The 13,474-nt window shown below is 39.1% G+C and overlaps 1 protein-coding gene across 1 annotated transcript in view; it reads left to right on the top strand.

The window, feature by feature from the left end:
- gtf3c2 (general transcription factor IIIC, polypeptide 2, beta) overlaps positions 1–11,859 on the top strand; it is a 115,111-nt gene extending 103,252 nt beyond the window's left edge. Inside the window, exon 18 of the mRNA XM_063035855.1 lies at positions 6,949–11,859. Within this exon, the coding sequence (XP_062891925.1) occupies positions 6,949–7,122 (174 nt within the window). The 3' untranslated portion in view covers positions 7,123–11,859. The remainder of the gene's footprint in view (positions 1–6,948) is intronic.
- The last annotated feature ends 1,615 nt before the right edge of the window (positions 11,860–13,474 follow it).

The raw sequence follows: 13,474 nt of genomic DNA, 5'->3' as shown, positions 1-13,474 counted from the left end.
AAAGAAGCGGCCCCAACACTGATCCCTGTGGAACACCACTGGTAACCGGCAGCCAACCAGAATAGGATCCCTTTATTCCCACTCTCTGTTTCCTGCCAATCAGCCAACGCTCTATCCACGTATGTAACCTTCCTGTAATTCCATGGGCTCTTGTCTTGTTAAGCAGCCTCATGTGTGGCATCTTGTCAAAGGCCTTCTGAAAATCCAAATATACAACATCCACTGCATCTCCCTTGTCTAGCCTACTGGTAATTTCCTCAAAAAATTGTAATAGGTTTGTCAGGCAGGATTTTCCTTTAAGGAATCCATGCTGAGTTCTGCCTATCTTGTCATATGCCTCCAGGTACTCTGTAACCTCATCCTTGACAATCAACTCCAATAACTTCCCAACCACTGACGTCAAGCTAACAGGTCTATAATTTCCTTTTTGCTTCCTTGCCCCCTTCTTAAATAGCGGAGTGATATTTGCAATCTTCCAGTCTTCCTGAACCATGCCAGAATCTATCGACTTTTGAAAGATCATCGCTAATGCCTCCGCAATCTCCACAGCTACTTCCTTCAGAACACGAGGGTGCATTCCATCTGGTCCAGGAGATTTATCGACCTTTAGCCTATTCAGCTTCCTGAGTACTTTCTCTGTCGTAATTGTGACTGCACACACTTCTCTTCCCTGCCACCCTTGAGTGTCCGGTATCCTGCTGTCTTCCTCAGTGAAGACTGATGCAAAATACTTGTTCAGTTCCTCTGCCATCTCCTCATCTCCCATTACAATTTCTCCAGTATCATTTTCTATCGGTCCTATATCTACTCTCACCTGTCTTTTACTCTTTATATACTTGAAAAAGCTTTTAGTATCCTCTTTGATATTATTTGATAGTTTCCTTTCATAGTTAATCTTTTCTCTCTTAATGACCTTCTTGGTTTCCTTTTGTAAGGTTTTAAAGACTTCCCAATCCTCTGTCTTCCCACTAATTTTTGCTTCCTTGTATGCCCTCTCCTTAGCTTTAACTTTGGCTTTGACTTCTTGTCAACCACGGTTGCATCCTTTTTCCACTCGAAAATTTCTTCTTTTTTGGAATATACCTGTCTTGCACATTCCTCATTTCTCGCATAAACTCCAGCCACTGCTGCTCTGCCGTCTTTCCCGCCAGTGTCTCTTTCCAGTCAACTTTGGCCAGTTCCTCTCTCATGCCACTGTAGTTTCCTTTACTCCACTGAAACACTGACACATCAGATTTCGGCTTCTCTTTTTCTAATTTCACAGTGAACTCAATCATGTTATGATCACTGCCTCCTAAGGGTTCCTTCACCTCAATCTCTCCAATCACCTCCGGTTCATTACCCAATACCCAATCCAGTACAGCCGATCCCCTAGTGGGCTCAACAACAAGCTGTTCTAAAAAGCCATCTTGCAGACATTCTACAAATTCTCTCTCTTGAGATCCCGTGCCAACCTGATTTTTCCAATCTACTCACATGTTAAAATCCCCCACAATTATCATAACACTGCCCTTCTGACAAGCCTTTTCTATATCCAGTTGTAATTTGTAGTCCACATCCCTGCAGCTGTTTGGAGGTCTATAAATAACTGCCATCAGGGTCCTTTTACCCCTGCTATTCCTTAGCTCAACCCATAAAGATTCTGCACCTTCCAATCCTATGTCACCTCTTTCTAATGATTTAATATCATTTCTTACCAATAAAGCCACACCTCCCCCTCTGCCTACCTTCCTATTCTTCCGATACACCGTGTATCCTTGGACGTTCAGCTCCCAGAGACATGCATCCTTTAGCCAGGTCTCAGTGATGGTCACAATATCATACCTGCCAATCTGTAGCTGTACAACAAGATCATCCACCTTATTTCTTATGCTGCGTGCATTTAAGTACAACACCTTAAGACCAGTATTTGATACTTTTTGCTTTGATTTCACTGCAACATTATTGCACTGCAACTCATCCCAATGGCTACACATTTGCCCCATCACCTGCCTGTCTTTCCTGACATCTTTACTGCTCACTATCTTAGATTTATTTCTGTTTTCCCCTTCCTCCGCTCTATCATTCTGGTTCCCATCCCCTTGCCAAATTAGTTTAAACCCTCCCTAACAGCTCTATTAAACTTTCCCGCCAGGATATTGGTCCCCTTCGGGTTCAGGTGTAACCTGTCCTTTTTGAACAGGTCATACTTCCCCCAGAAGAGATCCCAATTATCCAAGAATCTGAAGCCCTGCCCCCTACACCAGTCTCTCAGCCGGGCATTCATCTGCCTGATCCGACTACTCTTGCCCTCGCTAGCACGTGGCACAGGTAGCAATCCCGAGATTACTACCCTGGAGGTCCTGCTTCTCAGCTTCCTTCCTAACTCCTGGAAGTCTCTCTTCAGGACCTCCTCCTTTGTCCTATCTATGTCATTGGTACCAACATGTACCAAGACAACTGGCTGCTCACCCTCCCCCTTTAGAATATTCAGGACCCGATCCGAGACATCCCGTACCCTGGCACCTGGGAGGCAACACACCATGTGGGTATCTCTGTCAGGCTCACAGAATCTCCTGTCTGTTCCCCTGACTATGGAATCCCCCACGACTACCACATTTCTCTTCACCCTCCTTCTCTCCTGCACAACAGCGCCAGGCTCAGTGCCAGAGACCCGGTCACCGTGGGCGTCCCCTGTCAGGTCATCCCCCTCAACAGCATCCAGAACAAGATATTTGTTGCTGAGGGGGACAGCCACAGGTGTGCTCTCCACTATCCAGGCATTTCCCTTCCCTCTCTTGACAGTGACCCAGTGTTCTGACTCCTGTAGCCTAGGGATGACTACCTCCCTGTAGCTCCTGTCTATCACCTCTTCACTTTCCCTGATAAGCAGTAGGTCATCAAGCTGCAGCTCCAGATCCCTAACGCGGTTTCTGAGGAGCTGCAACTCGGTGCACCTGGCACAGATGTGGCCATCAGAGAGGCTGGAAGTCTCCCAGGATTCCCACATCTGACACCCTGAACAAAGCACATAGTCCCCTCCTACATGTACACACTTAGTCCAGCGGTCGTGGAGCATACAGATCCCTTCTTTGTAGAAGTGGTCCACAGCAGGGGTGATTGATAAGTTGATGGCTTAAGGTAGAAGGAGATAAGTTATTAACTTCAAACTTCCTGTATTATCAGTCAAAGAGTTGAACTGCACGTGCATGTAACAAGAGTGTCTTGTACCTCCAGGTGGTCCACAGCAGAGGTGATTGATAAGTTCGTGCCCTAGGGTAAAAGGAGATGAGTTATACAGCTCTGGTTACATGCACGTGCAGTTCAACTTTTTTTTCGTGTGTGTCGCACCAGACAGCCATTCTTGTCTGGCGCGTGCTGTCTGCTTTCGGATTAACTGGGTCACGATATGAATGTTCTTGACTCGACCCTTTTTTTTTACGAGGCCGAGTGGCTAGCTCGACGCTCAACCCAGCACGGGTGGAAAGCATGCTCGGGGGGGTGGCCCGACTTGGATTTGAACTCGGGCACCTTCGCTCCGGAGTCTGGCGCTGATGCCATTGCACCACCAGCCGGGCAACTCTTTGAGTGGAAATGCAGAAAATTTGAAGTTAATAACTCATCTCCTTCTACCTTAGGCAACGAACTTATCAATCACCCGTGCTGTGGACCACTTCTGGAGGTCCAAGACACTGACTTCTACAAAGAAGGGATCAGTGTGCTCCACGACCGCTGGATTAAGTGTGTACATATAGGAAAAATAAATGTGCCTAGGTTTTCTAAAATTGACTCCTTCTACCTTAGGCCATGAAATTATCAATCGGCCCTTGTTAGGATCCCTTACTGGCAGCAGTGGTAATTGATCCTGGGTCACTGGCACTATAATAGCAATATGCTAACTGCTACACTAACGTGCAGCCAGTAACACATCCTTGGATACCTGCTCCCTGATTTCTTGCCCACCATTTTCAGCAAGGCCTTCTATCCTTTGTGAGTCTGTGCACTGGTTTCCATACCCTGCCCAGGCGACCTTAAACTACTTTAAATCCTGCCCAAATGAACTGCCAAATCTTTGGTGTAGCGATATTGAGTCTAACAATATAATTCAATGTAAAAGTGTTCTTGCTGGTCAGCTGGGACTCTGGCACAAAGCACGTAGAAGATGAGAATGAGACTGAGCAATAACACTATTGATTTATGGAAGGGGATTAATATTTGACAAAACTTGTTTTTGAGGTTATAATTACCAAAATAGATGATGGTGAACCAGTTGCTGTGATGCATTTGATGAGCGGCTACAAGAGATATTTGAGCAAAATCTGAATGTAGAGTATTGGTGTTAATGTACTGTAATGAATAGAGGATTGGTTAATGGACGGAAAATAATGTAGGAGTAAACGGGTCACTTTTGGTTTTGGTGGCTGGTTCTAGCAGGATCAATGCTATAGCTCCAGCTGTTTGCAATCGACATCAGTAATTTGAGTGAGGGTTTTATGTGTGCTAAAATCGTAATTATTTCCTCCTTACCTGACCCTCTCCACTTTACTATTTCTCTCTGTTACTTTCATTATCCTTTTGAAAATTTGGAAGTCTATCACTTGTAGATCAGGGAGTATGTCTCCTTGTGAAAGGCTGAAGTAAGGATTCACCAGAATAATTCCTGCAAGGAGTGTTTGTCCTTTTAAGCAGTCTGGGCCTATCTCTTGAGCATGGAAGAGTTGGATCATGTTGGAATAGACAGAGTTCCTACGGGTTTTAGCTAGTGCTGGAATCAGGATGAGCTGTCTGGAAGCATGGCTCCCAGTCTCAAAATAAGCGGTTAACAATTTAGCTTGGAAATTAAAAGAAATTTCTTCACCCAAGACGTAGTGGAACTTGATAGCTCAATTATTGAGTAGATAATTGGAGTTCAGAATTGTAAGGAAGTCAAGGGAAGTATGGTTTGTGCAGGAAAGTCAGGAAAGTAGCACTGAGGATACGCTTCACCTGTCAATCTGTTTAGGTCATCTACTGTATCCGGTGCTTCCAATGTGGCCTCCTCTACATTGCTGAGAACCGGCGAAAATTGAGGAACTGTTTTATTGAGCACCTCTCTTCTATCCACAAAAAGCAGAATTTCCCGGTTGTAACCCATTTTAATTCCTGTCCCATTCCCTTTCTGACATGTCAATCCATGGCCTCCTCTTTTTGCCACAATGAGGCCACTCTCGAGTTGGAGGAACAACATCTCATAACACATCTAGGTAGCCTCCAACCTAATGACATGAACATTGATTTCTCCAATTTCTGGTAATTTTTTCCCATCCCCCTTCCCTCTTCTAATCCCTACTCTGGCCTCCTGCCACTTCTTCTCACCTGCCTATCGCCTCCCCCGGTGCCCCTGTTCCTACCCTCTCTCCTCTTTGTCAGATTCCTTCTTTACTAGCCCATTGCCTTTTCCACATATTACCTCTCAGCATCTAACTTCCCATCCTCCCCACCTTCTTATTCTGGCATCTTTCCCTTTCCTTTCCAGTTCTGATGAACAGCCAGAAAAGCTGACTGTTCCATAGATTCTGCCTAACCTGAGTTCCTCCAGCATTTTGTGTGTGTTGCTCAGGATTTCTAGCGTCTGCAGAATTTCTTCTGTTTCTGAGGAAAAGTGGCCATGAAAATTAAATGAAGGGTCATTCACATCAGCCAAACAGATTTCTACATTAGCCTTCTCTAACTTCTTTTTCTCATGGTTTTGTAGCTTCCCTGTTGTGTTCACTTTCTTTCAGTTCCAGGTTATATGGTTTAGGTCTCTTTAAAGCCACACACCATCAAATTGTCTGTTGTATATGTTTACTGAGTGGCACATACTCTTAAGTTCTGAATGTCAGAGAATGCAGTTAAGCTCCATTTGGCATTCTGGTGCAGTATTGTGTCTCAGTTGCCTTTATATATTAAAAGATGGACAAGAACAAATGATGTGTAAAATGAAGAAAATTTAATTTTACAGTCCAGTGTCTGGAACTGTAATAGCAACATTGGAAGCTTATCCTCTAAGCCTGATGATCTAGCACGTCTAACATACTTGTTATTTGTGGCTCTCTGTGTACAGCTAAATTGAAGATACAAAAAGTTATCCAAAGGCCTAAATTCTTTTTCAGATGTCACACTTCCAAAGAGTCCATCAGATTTCTTGGATCAAAACAAGGAACTTCCAATTGTTATTAAATGTGGAGTTCTACTCATACTGCCAAGAACAGTTATCAATAATAAACTATAAATATTTTTGCAGGGTGTATTAAATCAATTTAGTAAGAAATGTTATCCTCTTCTTCTGTTCCTATAAAGCCTGCTTATGATTTCACTTATGAATTTTTATCATCCACTTGTTTTACCTTCCTAATTTCCTTTTTTAATTTCACACCTACATTTTCTGTTCTCTGGCCATTTGCTTCTGATTAAGGGGGATTGATCAGAACTCTTAACTTCGTTTCCTTCCCTCTCCACAGATACTGCCTGACATGCAAAGTATTTTGAGCATTTTTTGCTTTGTTTCAGATTTATAGTTCAAAGTAAAATTTATTATCAGAACCCATATAACTACATACAACCCTGAGAATCTTTTTCTGTGGGCATACTTAGCAAATCCATAGAACATTAACTGAAAACTATAAACATCAGGAACTGTTAACTGTAAACAAACTGTTGCTTCTAACATGTTGCTTTTTAGCTCTTAGTATTTGGCATCAATTTTTTTGTCTTGTTTTGCCCTTTTTTAAAAAATAAACTATTGTGGTTATTCCTACCAGAATGCTGTCCCCATTTTTAAGTACTTTTTTAAAATTGGTTTTCCTACATTATTGTTGCTCTTAACAAGTATGTTGCCTTCAGATTTCATGTATGGATCTAACATTTAATATTTCTTGCAGTTTGGAAAGTCATTTTTTTAAAAATAATAAAGCTTGTCTATCTAATTTAGCTGTCTTTTTCTACCAGGTCCGTTTCAATCCCAATCTGGATGCCCATGGATGGGTTCTGTCTGCTGGGCAATCTGGCATTGTTCGAGCCCACTGTGTACGGAGCCTTAACACACATGTCAGCAGGAAGTTGATCAAGGAATACCAAGCACAATTCAGTTCTATGTTCCAGCCTACAGTAACAACCAATTGAGAGTCCCATTGTCTCTAACATCATGCACAGTGTAGAAACAGTGATGCAAACAATAATATGAAGCCACCATTCTTGGGTTGACATACCGCTACTTTGAATTTTCCAAGCAACAAATGGAGTTGTAACATAGCTCACACCTACTGGATCCTGTTGGGGCACAATAATTGAATGAGACACAGCTATTCCTGCCTGCTAGGTTCAGCTGTGTATTTTTTTTTAAAGTTTGTTGTATAGAATAATGTCTTATTTAAATGTATTACTGGAGTTCAATCAAATGAATCAGACACATTGGGGTAGAAAGTTGCCTTTGATCACAGACTCTAAAGTAGCGCAGTGATATCAGTCACCATTTATATTCGTCCCACCCATTTATTGGCTTCAGTGGATATGAATATGGAGAGAGGAGTACAAGTGTCAATGTTATAGACCCTGTTTAGCGCTGCTGATCAAAACAAATTCTGCCACCGGATTTTCAAATGAAGTAGTCAAAAAGTTTCACTTTGGTTGTTATGATTTTCCTGAATCTTATTTAGATGTTGTGAGTGAGGAGTAGCATTGGCCTTTAATCAACAAAAGAAAAGCTTTGAGACAAAAGTGAACGTGTCTGATTTCACAGGATTGACAGGTTTTTAGCTGCTAGGAACAATTTTACAAAACCAATGTTAAAATCATGAAATGTCATGCAATTTTTTTGCAAACTTTTTTAAAGAAATTGAATTGGAAATAGTTTTCCCAGGTTTTCTGCCATCTTGCTAAGCACCCTTGCTAGCATTTGGTTATATAATAGAAAATCATATCTTTGCATGAAAATATCGTTTGAGAATTGGTGTATTGGTTGGTGTCTTACTGAGGCAGGTAAAAACAGGTCACATTTATTTTTAAGAGAAACAATGAGATTATCTAAAGTATGAATGGACTGAATTAACTTTTTTAGTTTATGTGCAGTAAATAGTTCAGGATTTTATAATTGTACATATAAAGCAAAATTTATATTTGCATGGCAATAACTTTATTCCTGGTCTTAACTGTAATTAGCCTTATAAAGTAAGAGTTTGCAAGACTCTCAAAAATTTGATTCATTCTTGTTCTATGATTGTGTCACTTCATTGGTACAGTGAAGTTATAAAAGGTTGGTCTCACTCTGGATGTATCCAGAAGCTTCCCTTTCATTTTGGATCGAAGTCTAATTTTCCCCAGATTCCATTGCTTTTCCTTTGGTAGATCATTAGTCCAAAGTCTGTGTGCTGTTGGCGTTGTGACCTGTAGTGCATGCTAGTGAAGAGCTACACTAGCTATCAACATAAATGGTTATTCTTAGAAGTATGGAATTTAGGAAGCAATTTCCTCTGAATACATTATTGCTGAAAACTGACTCCCTTTTGTATTTTGAATGGCATTTCATGATTTTTTTAACATGGCTATTTGTAAAACAGGCAATGATCAATTGCTCACACTGAGCATTGCTGTCATTTCCATATTGCTTTTTCAAGTTAAATATGCACTATGTGTAACATTTGGCTTTTTGGCTGTGAACCTTTCTAAAGAATGCTTTGAACAGTTCATGCTCTCCCTTTATTCCATCTTGCAACTCCCTCCTCCCGCCCAAAAAAATCCTGTAAAATTGATTCAGAATTTGTAGTTTTTCAAGTTGTTTTCTACAAGTGATGTTTGTTTTATAATAATTATAATACAACCAGTGATATAATTGCCTTTCTAATTTCTCTTGAATTTCTGTTTTATGTTGTGTGTATTTCATTTATTTGCTGTTGCATGTAGGTTGGGCATTTAAAGATCTGTAAATCTGAACCTAGCTGATGTAGTTGGATGCACCTTGTAATACAACTACCTCAAAACAAAACAATAGACTCTCTGTAAGGTTTCGTAGTCACTTTGTTGTGAATGGTCAGTGCAAATTAGAGAACTACATAACGTCAGTACATTTATAGTCTTTGTTGTTTCATATTACTACCTTTACCCCAGTTCAAACATTGTTTTCCATGTGCATTTATGACACATTTGCACACTGGAATTGGGTGCAAATAGAATGACCTTTACCATTTTGTGGCTGAAATACATCACTCCCACATCACTTGCACAGGAATTGCCTTCTGTATTGAAATTCTTAATTCCCTACGACCAGCAAGAATTAATAACTGCCTTCCCTGCTATGGCAAAATCACAACTCAGTTATTTTTTATTATAGGTACAGAAGTTGATAGTGATATTAGCACTTTCAATGTAGATGCATTTAAGCTACCAGTTGAGCTTTTTTTCCCCTTCATGTAAAGTATAGGAAATTAAAAATTGCTCTATTTTTAAAGGTACTGCCTAACCTAGTGAGTGATTCTGGGTGAGCAATGTCATGCAACATTTTATCCTTGTTATATGAATCCCACATCAAAAGACATTTGGCTTCATTCCTGTTTGTAAACCATTGTAAAAGGGAGAGAAAGCACTGTTAAAATGTAGCATGTTCCGAAGAGTGTGGTGCAATGGATGTTTCCATACCAGTGCTTTGTCCTCAAATGTTGTATCACTTATATTCATGAATTGATTTCTTTGTCTTTTAATCTTGAATGGAAATGTATTCAAGATGTGCTGTATTTTAGGTTGCATATAAATAACTTATTTTAATGCAATTCCCACACTTTGCTTTTTCTTTTACATCTGACCAAAACTGCGGGAAAGTGGTTCATTTCCAAATCTTTGACAATGCTGCCATGAAATGATACTCTTCATCATTATTCCATTTAAGGGGTGCCTTCCTTGAATAACATAATTGATTTTTTTTTTGCTTGGCATATGTAACTGGATACCAAATTTTACCATTCTGAGTGCAGTGTATCAGTATTTAACACAGCAATGCATCGATGTACTAAATGTCTTAGTTTAGATTAATGTACAGTATTTAGATTAGTGCACTGTGTTTATCTGCACTTTCCATTTTATAAATTTCTTTTCCCAAGTCAGCCCCTAAATTCAGAAAACTCACCTGAAAGTTCAATCAACAAAAAGTTCACTTTTCATGATAATTTAATTACCTCTTGCATTAATGCAGCTTAAGTCTTGTTTAACTATACTATAAAGCACTATCATTTCCCTTCCTTGCACCATTATTTTTGATCAAGCACAAAGAGTACTTTCCTCTCTGACATGGCTGAACTGCTTTGAGGGAAATGCTAAATTTTGTTTCTTTAATGCATTCCATGTTGCTCTTACCCCCACCCATAAGCTGTTATTTCTGTATTAATATCATAATCAAGACTTGTTTTCCTGTTGGTCATCCCTTGCAAGTAATATGATTTTTTTTTAAGAGTTCCCTGAAAAGTTTAAATATTATAATTACACAGTTATCATCATGTAACATTAGTGAATTTGATTGTTCAAGGCAAAGAGTGGAATGAAACTCAGCTTTAGAACATGAATTTAAAACACTTGACAGAGTGTACAGTTGCTAATAAGAGTTTGTTAATTATTTCTTAGAAATTAAAGCTGTGAATGTGGCACAGAGATTAAAATGTTGCCTTTTGTATAAAATGTTTCATTTTAGTTTCACCATTCTCTGATCCATCATGTATGTTCATGCTTCAGAAAGCCATAGCCATTGGTGCACTGGCCTGTTGAGTATGCCAAGGTAGTTTGCATCCTTGGGTAACTGACTTTAATCAATCAGGAAAATTTGGCTTTTGTAAAAATTATTTGGGCAATTAGTTTTGCAGCGCATGTTCTACTATGCTTCTGCAAATTCATTAGCTTTGGAAGCGGACTAGAACATGCGAGAGCTATTATGCAGCTTGATTAAAATAGAGCAGGGTCGAATTTCTTGACACTAATGTCTTAAATATTTATACATAATTATTGTAAAAATCTCAAGTTAGTTCTATATAGAAATCTCTGCATAGTTAGCAAATGTCTAACTTGAGAACATTCATAATTTAGAAAGTTTGACACACTGTTTTCATGCAGTAATTTCCCAGATTTTTATTATTGATTTTATATGTTGTCGTGCACAAGTTCACATGCTGATGATTAAAGTTTAAAATGGTTACCATTAGCCATGTAGTCTTTGTAGCTGCCTCTTTTCAAGAGCCTGGTGAACCCTTCATATTCATTCCAACTATTTATAACACAGCAAGTCATTTATTAAAATGTCTTAGTGATACTATATTTATTTAGAAAGAAGTGTTGTTGAATTATCGCAAAATGGATGCCTTTTAAGAAAAGTACCGCATTCTGATGTCATATTGCCTGATTTAGTAGGCTTCTCTCCTGACCATATCATTCTACAGTGCACCTTGTATATAACATCTGATAAGAAAAGGACACTATGTGGCAAGAATTGTTGCTTCTTATCCACCAGTACATTTTGTAGAAGGGAAGGAAGGCTTCTGGCTGGCTCGAGCCAAAGTAGATGCCTGTTTATTTTGCAGTAATTACTAATCCATAAGGATGTAACCCAAGGTCAGTTTATATATCCATTCCAATTAATCTTTCACCTTGCTTAATGTTATCTCAGTTTTTGATCTTTGTGTCTATATGTATTTGGAGTATGACTAATACTCTGGTATTCTCGGGTTTCAAGTCTGAGTGTCATTTTATATTTAAATGTTACTTTGGTCATAATATGCAATTAAAACATTTTAATTTTTTACTTGTTTTCTTCCTATGCTTGGATATTATTCCAACAACTTAGTAAATAAAGTTATGATTATTTTAATTACAGCAATTGTGACAGAGACCGTGCAATAAGTAAAGTGGGCACTGGAGATCATAAGTAAACATTGTCAGCTTTCTTGGATTGTTCTACAGATTGCAAAAATTTGAAGCCTGCCTCCTGAAAGAAAGTTTCGGGGTGGTGGGTTGTCTAGTCTTAGACTGTTCTGAACTACTATAAAGTTCCATACAGTAATACTTCCGTCAGTTCCAACTTCAGGGAAAGGATGAGATGGTTTTGTGACTAATCGTCACAGTCCTGCCAGAAGAGTGATGTCTGGATCACTTGTGAGATGATAACCAAGTTTTGTAGCAACATTTCTGGTCAGCTAACTTACCTTGCCTTATTTTTAATCGGCTGGGTTGTAACATTCATGCAAACTCATCACAAGAAATGCATACAAACCTTGTTTGTCCAATGTCACTTTGAAGACCATTGTCATTAATTGGAATTGATATAAGACTAGTATACTAACTGTGCTTGGGACATCTTTAGAGTTAAAACAATGGAAACAAGGAAGGTGACTCATTCAGATGATCCCACTTTTCCTGAGTAATTGAAATTCAAGAAACTGCTGGAAATGTTTATAATGTCTGTCAGCATCTGTGAAAAGAAAAGCAACTGATAATTCTGGTTAGGGATCCTTCATTATAGCTGACAGCCCTTAGAGTTTCCAGCATTTTCTAATTTTCTTTGTTTCCAAAATGTTAGCTTGCAGTGTTACCTGAAGATCGTTGGAAAAGGTCTTTTCCTGTCACTGGCATGATTTGTGTTCAAGGGCTATGCAATTAATTTTGATACTGCATCGGCATCATTTCTTCCATTTTGTGCATCTCATGATGGATCATACTTGAATATCCTCCCAGAAAATGATTCATAGTTGTGTACTGGGTAATAAGTGTATATTCACCATGATTCTGTATTTCTTCCAGGATTCTGATGAAAACAAAATATATTCATAGTTCACAGTCCTTTCTACAATTTTCTTTTTTATGCAAATCCTCTTAAAAGTTTAGTTGTGAATCCTGCATATGTGGGAAGAGGAAGCCTTCTTGGTGCATATCTATCAATTAAGAGCCATGCAACAAACTAGATGCTCAAAGCTTAATGATCTTTCAGATTATTATATACTTGGGAGTAGGCTTCCTACTTTGCACATATGTACTTGATATAGGTTTCATCAGGAGGCCCAGTATATAGTGTTATCATGGTCCAAGTATGCATAGTTGGAAAAGCATTCTTTATTTTTAGGTTCACACATAGAATGATGAATTATTCTCAGTAGTTATTGCTGCTGTTAATGTACCTCATCTGGCATCTAGAGAGACCCAACTAAATTGTAACATGTAGGCACAATTCAGATTCAATCCTTATCAGGCACAATGAGAAAAGGGCTGTATCACAGCTTGGAATGTTGTTGAGTTGTCCCATGAAGTGCTTTAATGTGTCACTTCTATTAAAAGTTATATTAAACAATTGATCATCTGGCTTTTCATATCCTCTGTAAAAACGATAAATGTTGGGTTTAATTTCACTTCATGCACTTTTTTTCCTCAAAGATATTTGATAAATTGCAATTTGAAAAGTACATGTTTGGTGAAAATTGTTCAAAAAATGCTAGTGAAAACATCGAGAAAT

Source organism: Mobula hypostoma, chromosome 2, assembly GCF_963921235.1.
Source record: "Mobula hypostoma chromosome 2, sMobHyp1.1, whole genome shotgun sequence".
Taxonomy (NCBI): Eukaryota; Metazoa; Chordata; class Chondrichthyes; order Myliobatiformes; family Myliobatidae; genus Mobula; species Mobula hypostoma.
The sequence above is the reverse complement of the archived record's forward strand: the minus strand, read 5'-3'. Positions and strand labels throughout refer to the sequence as shown.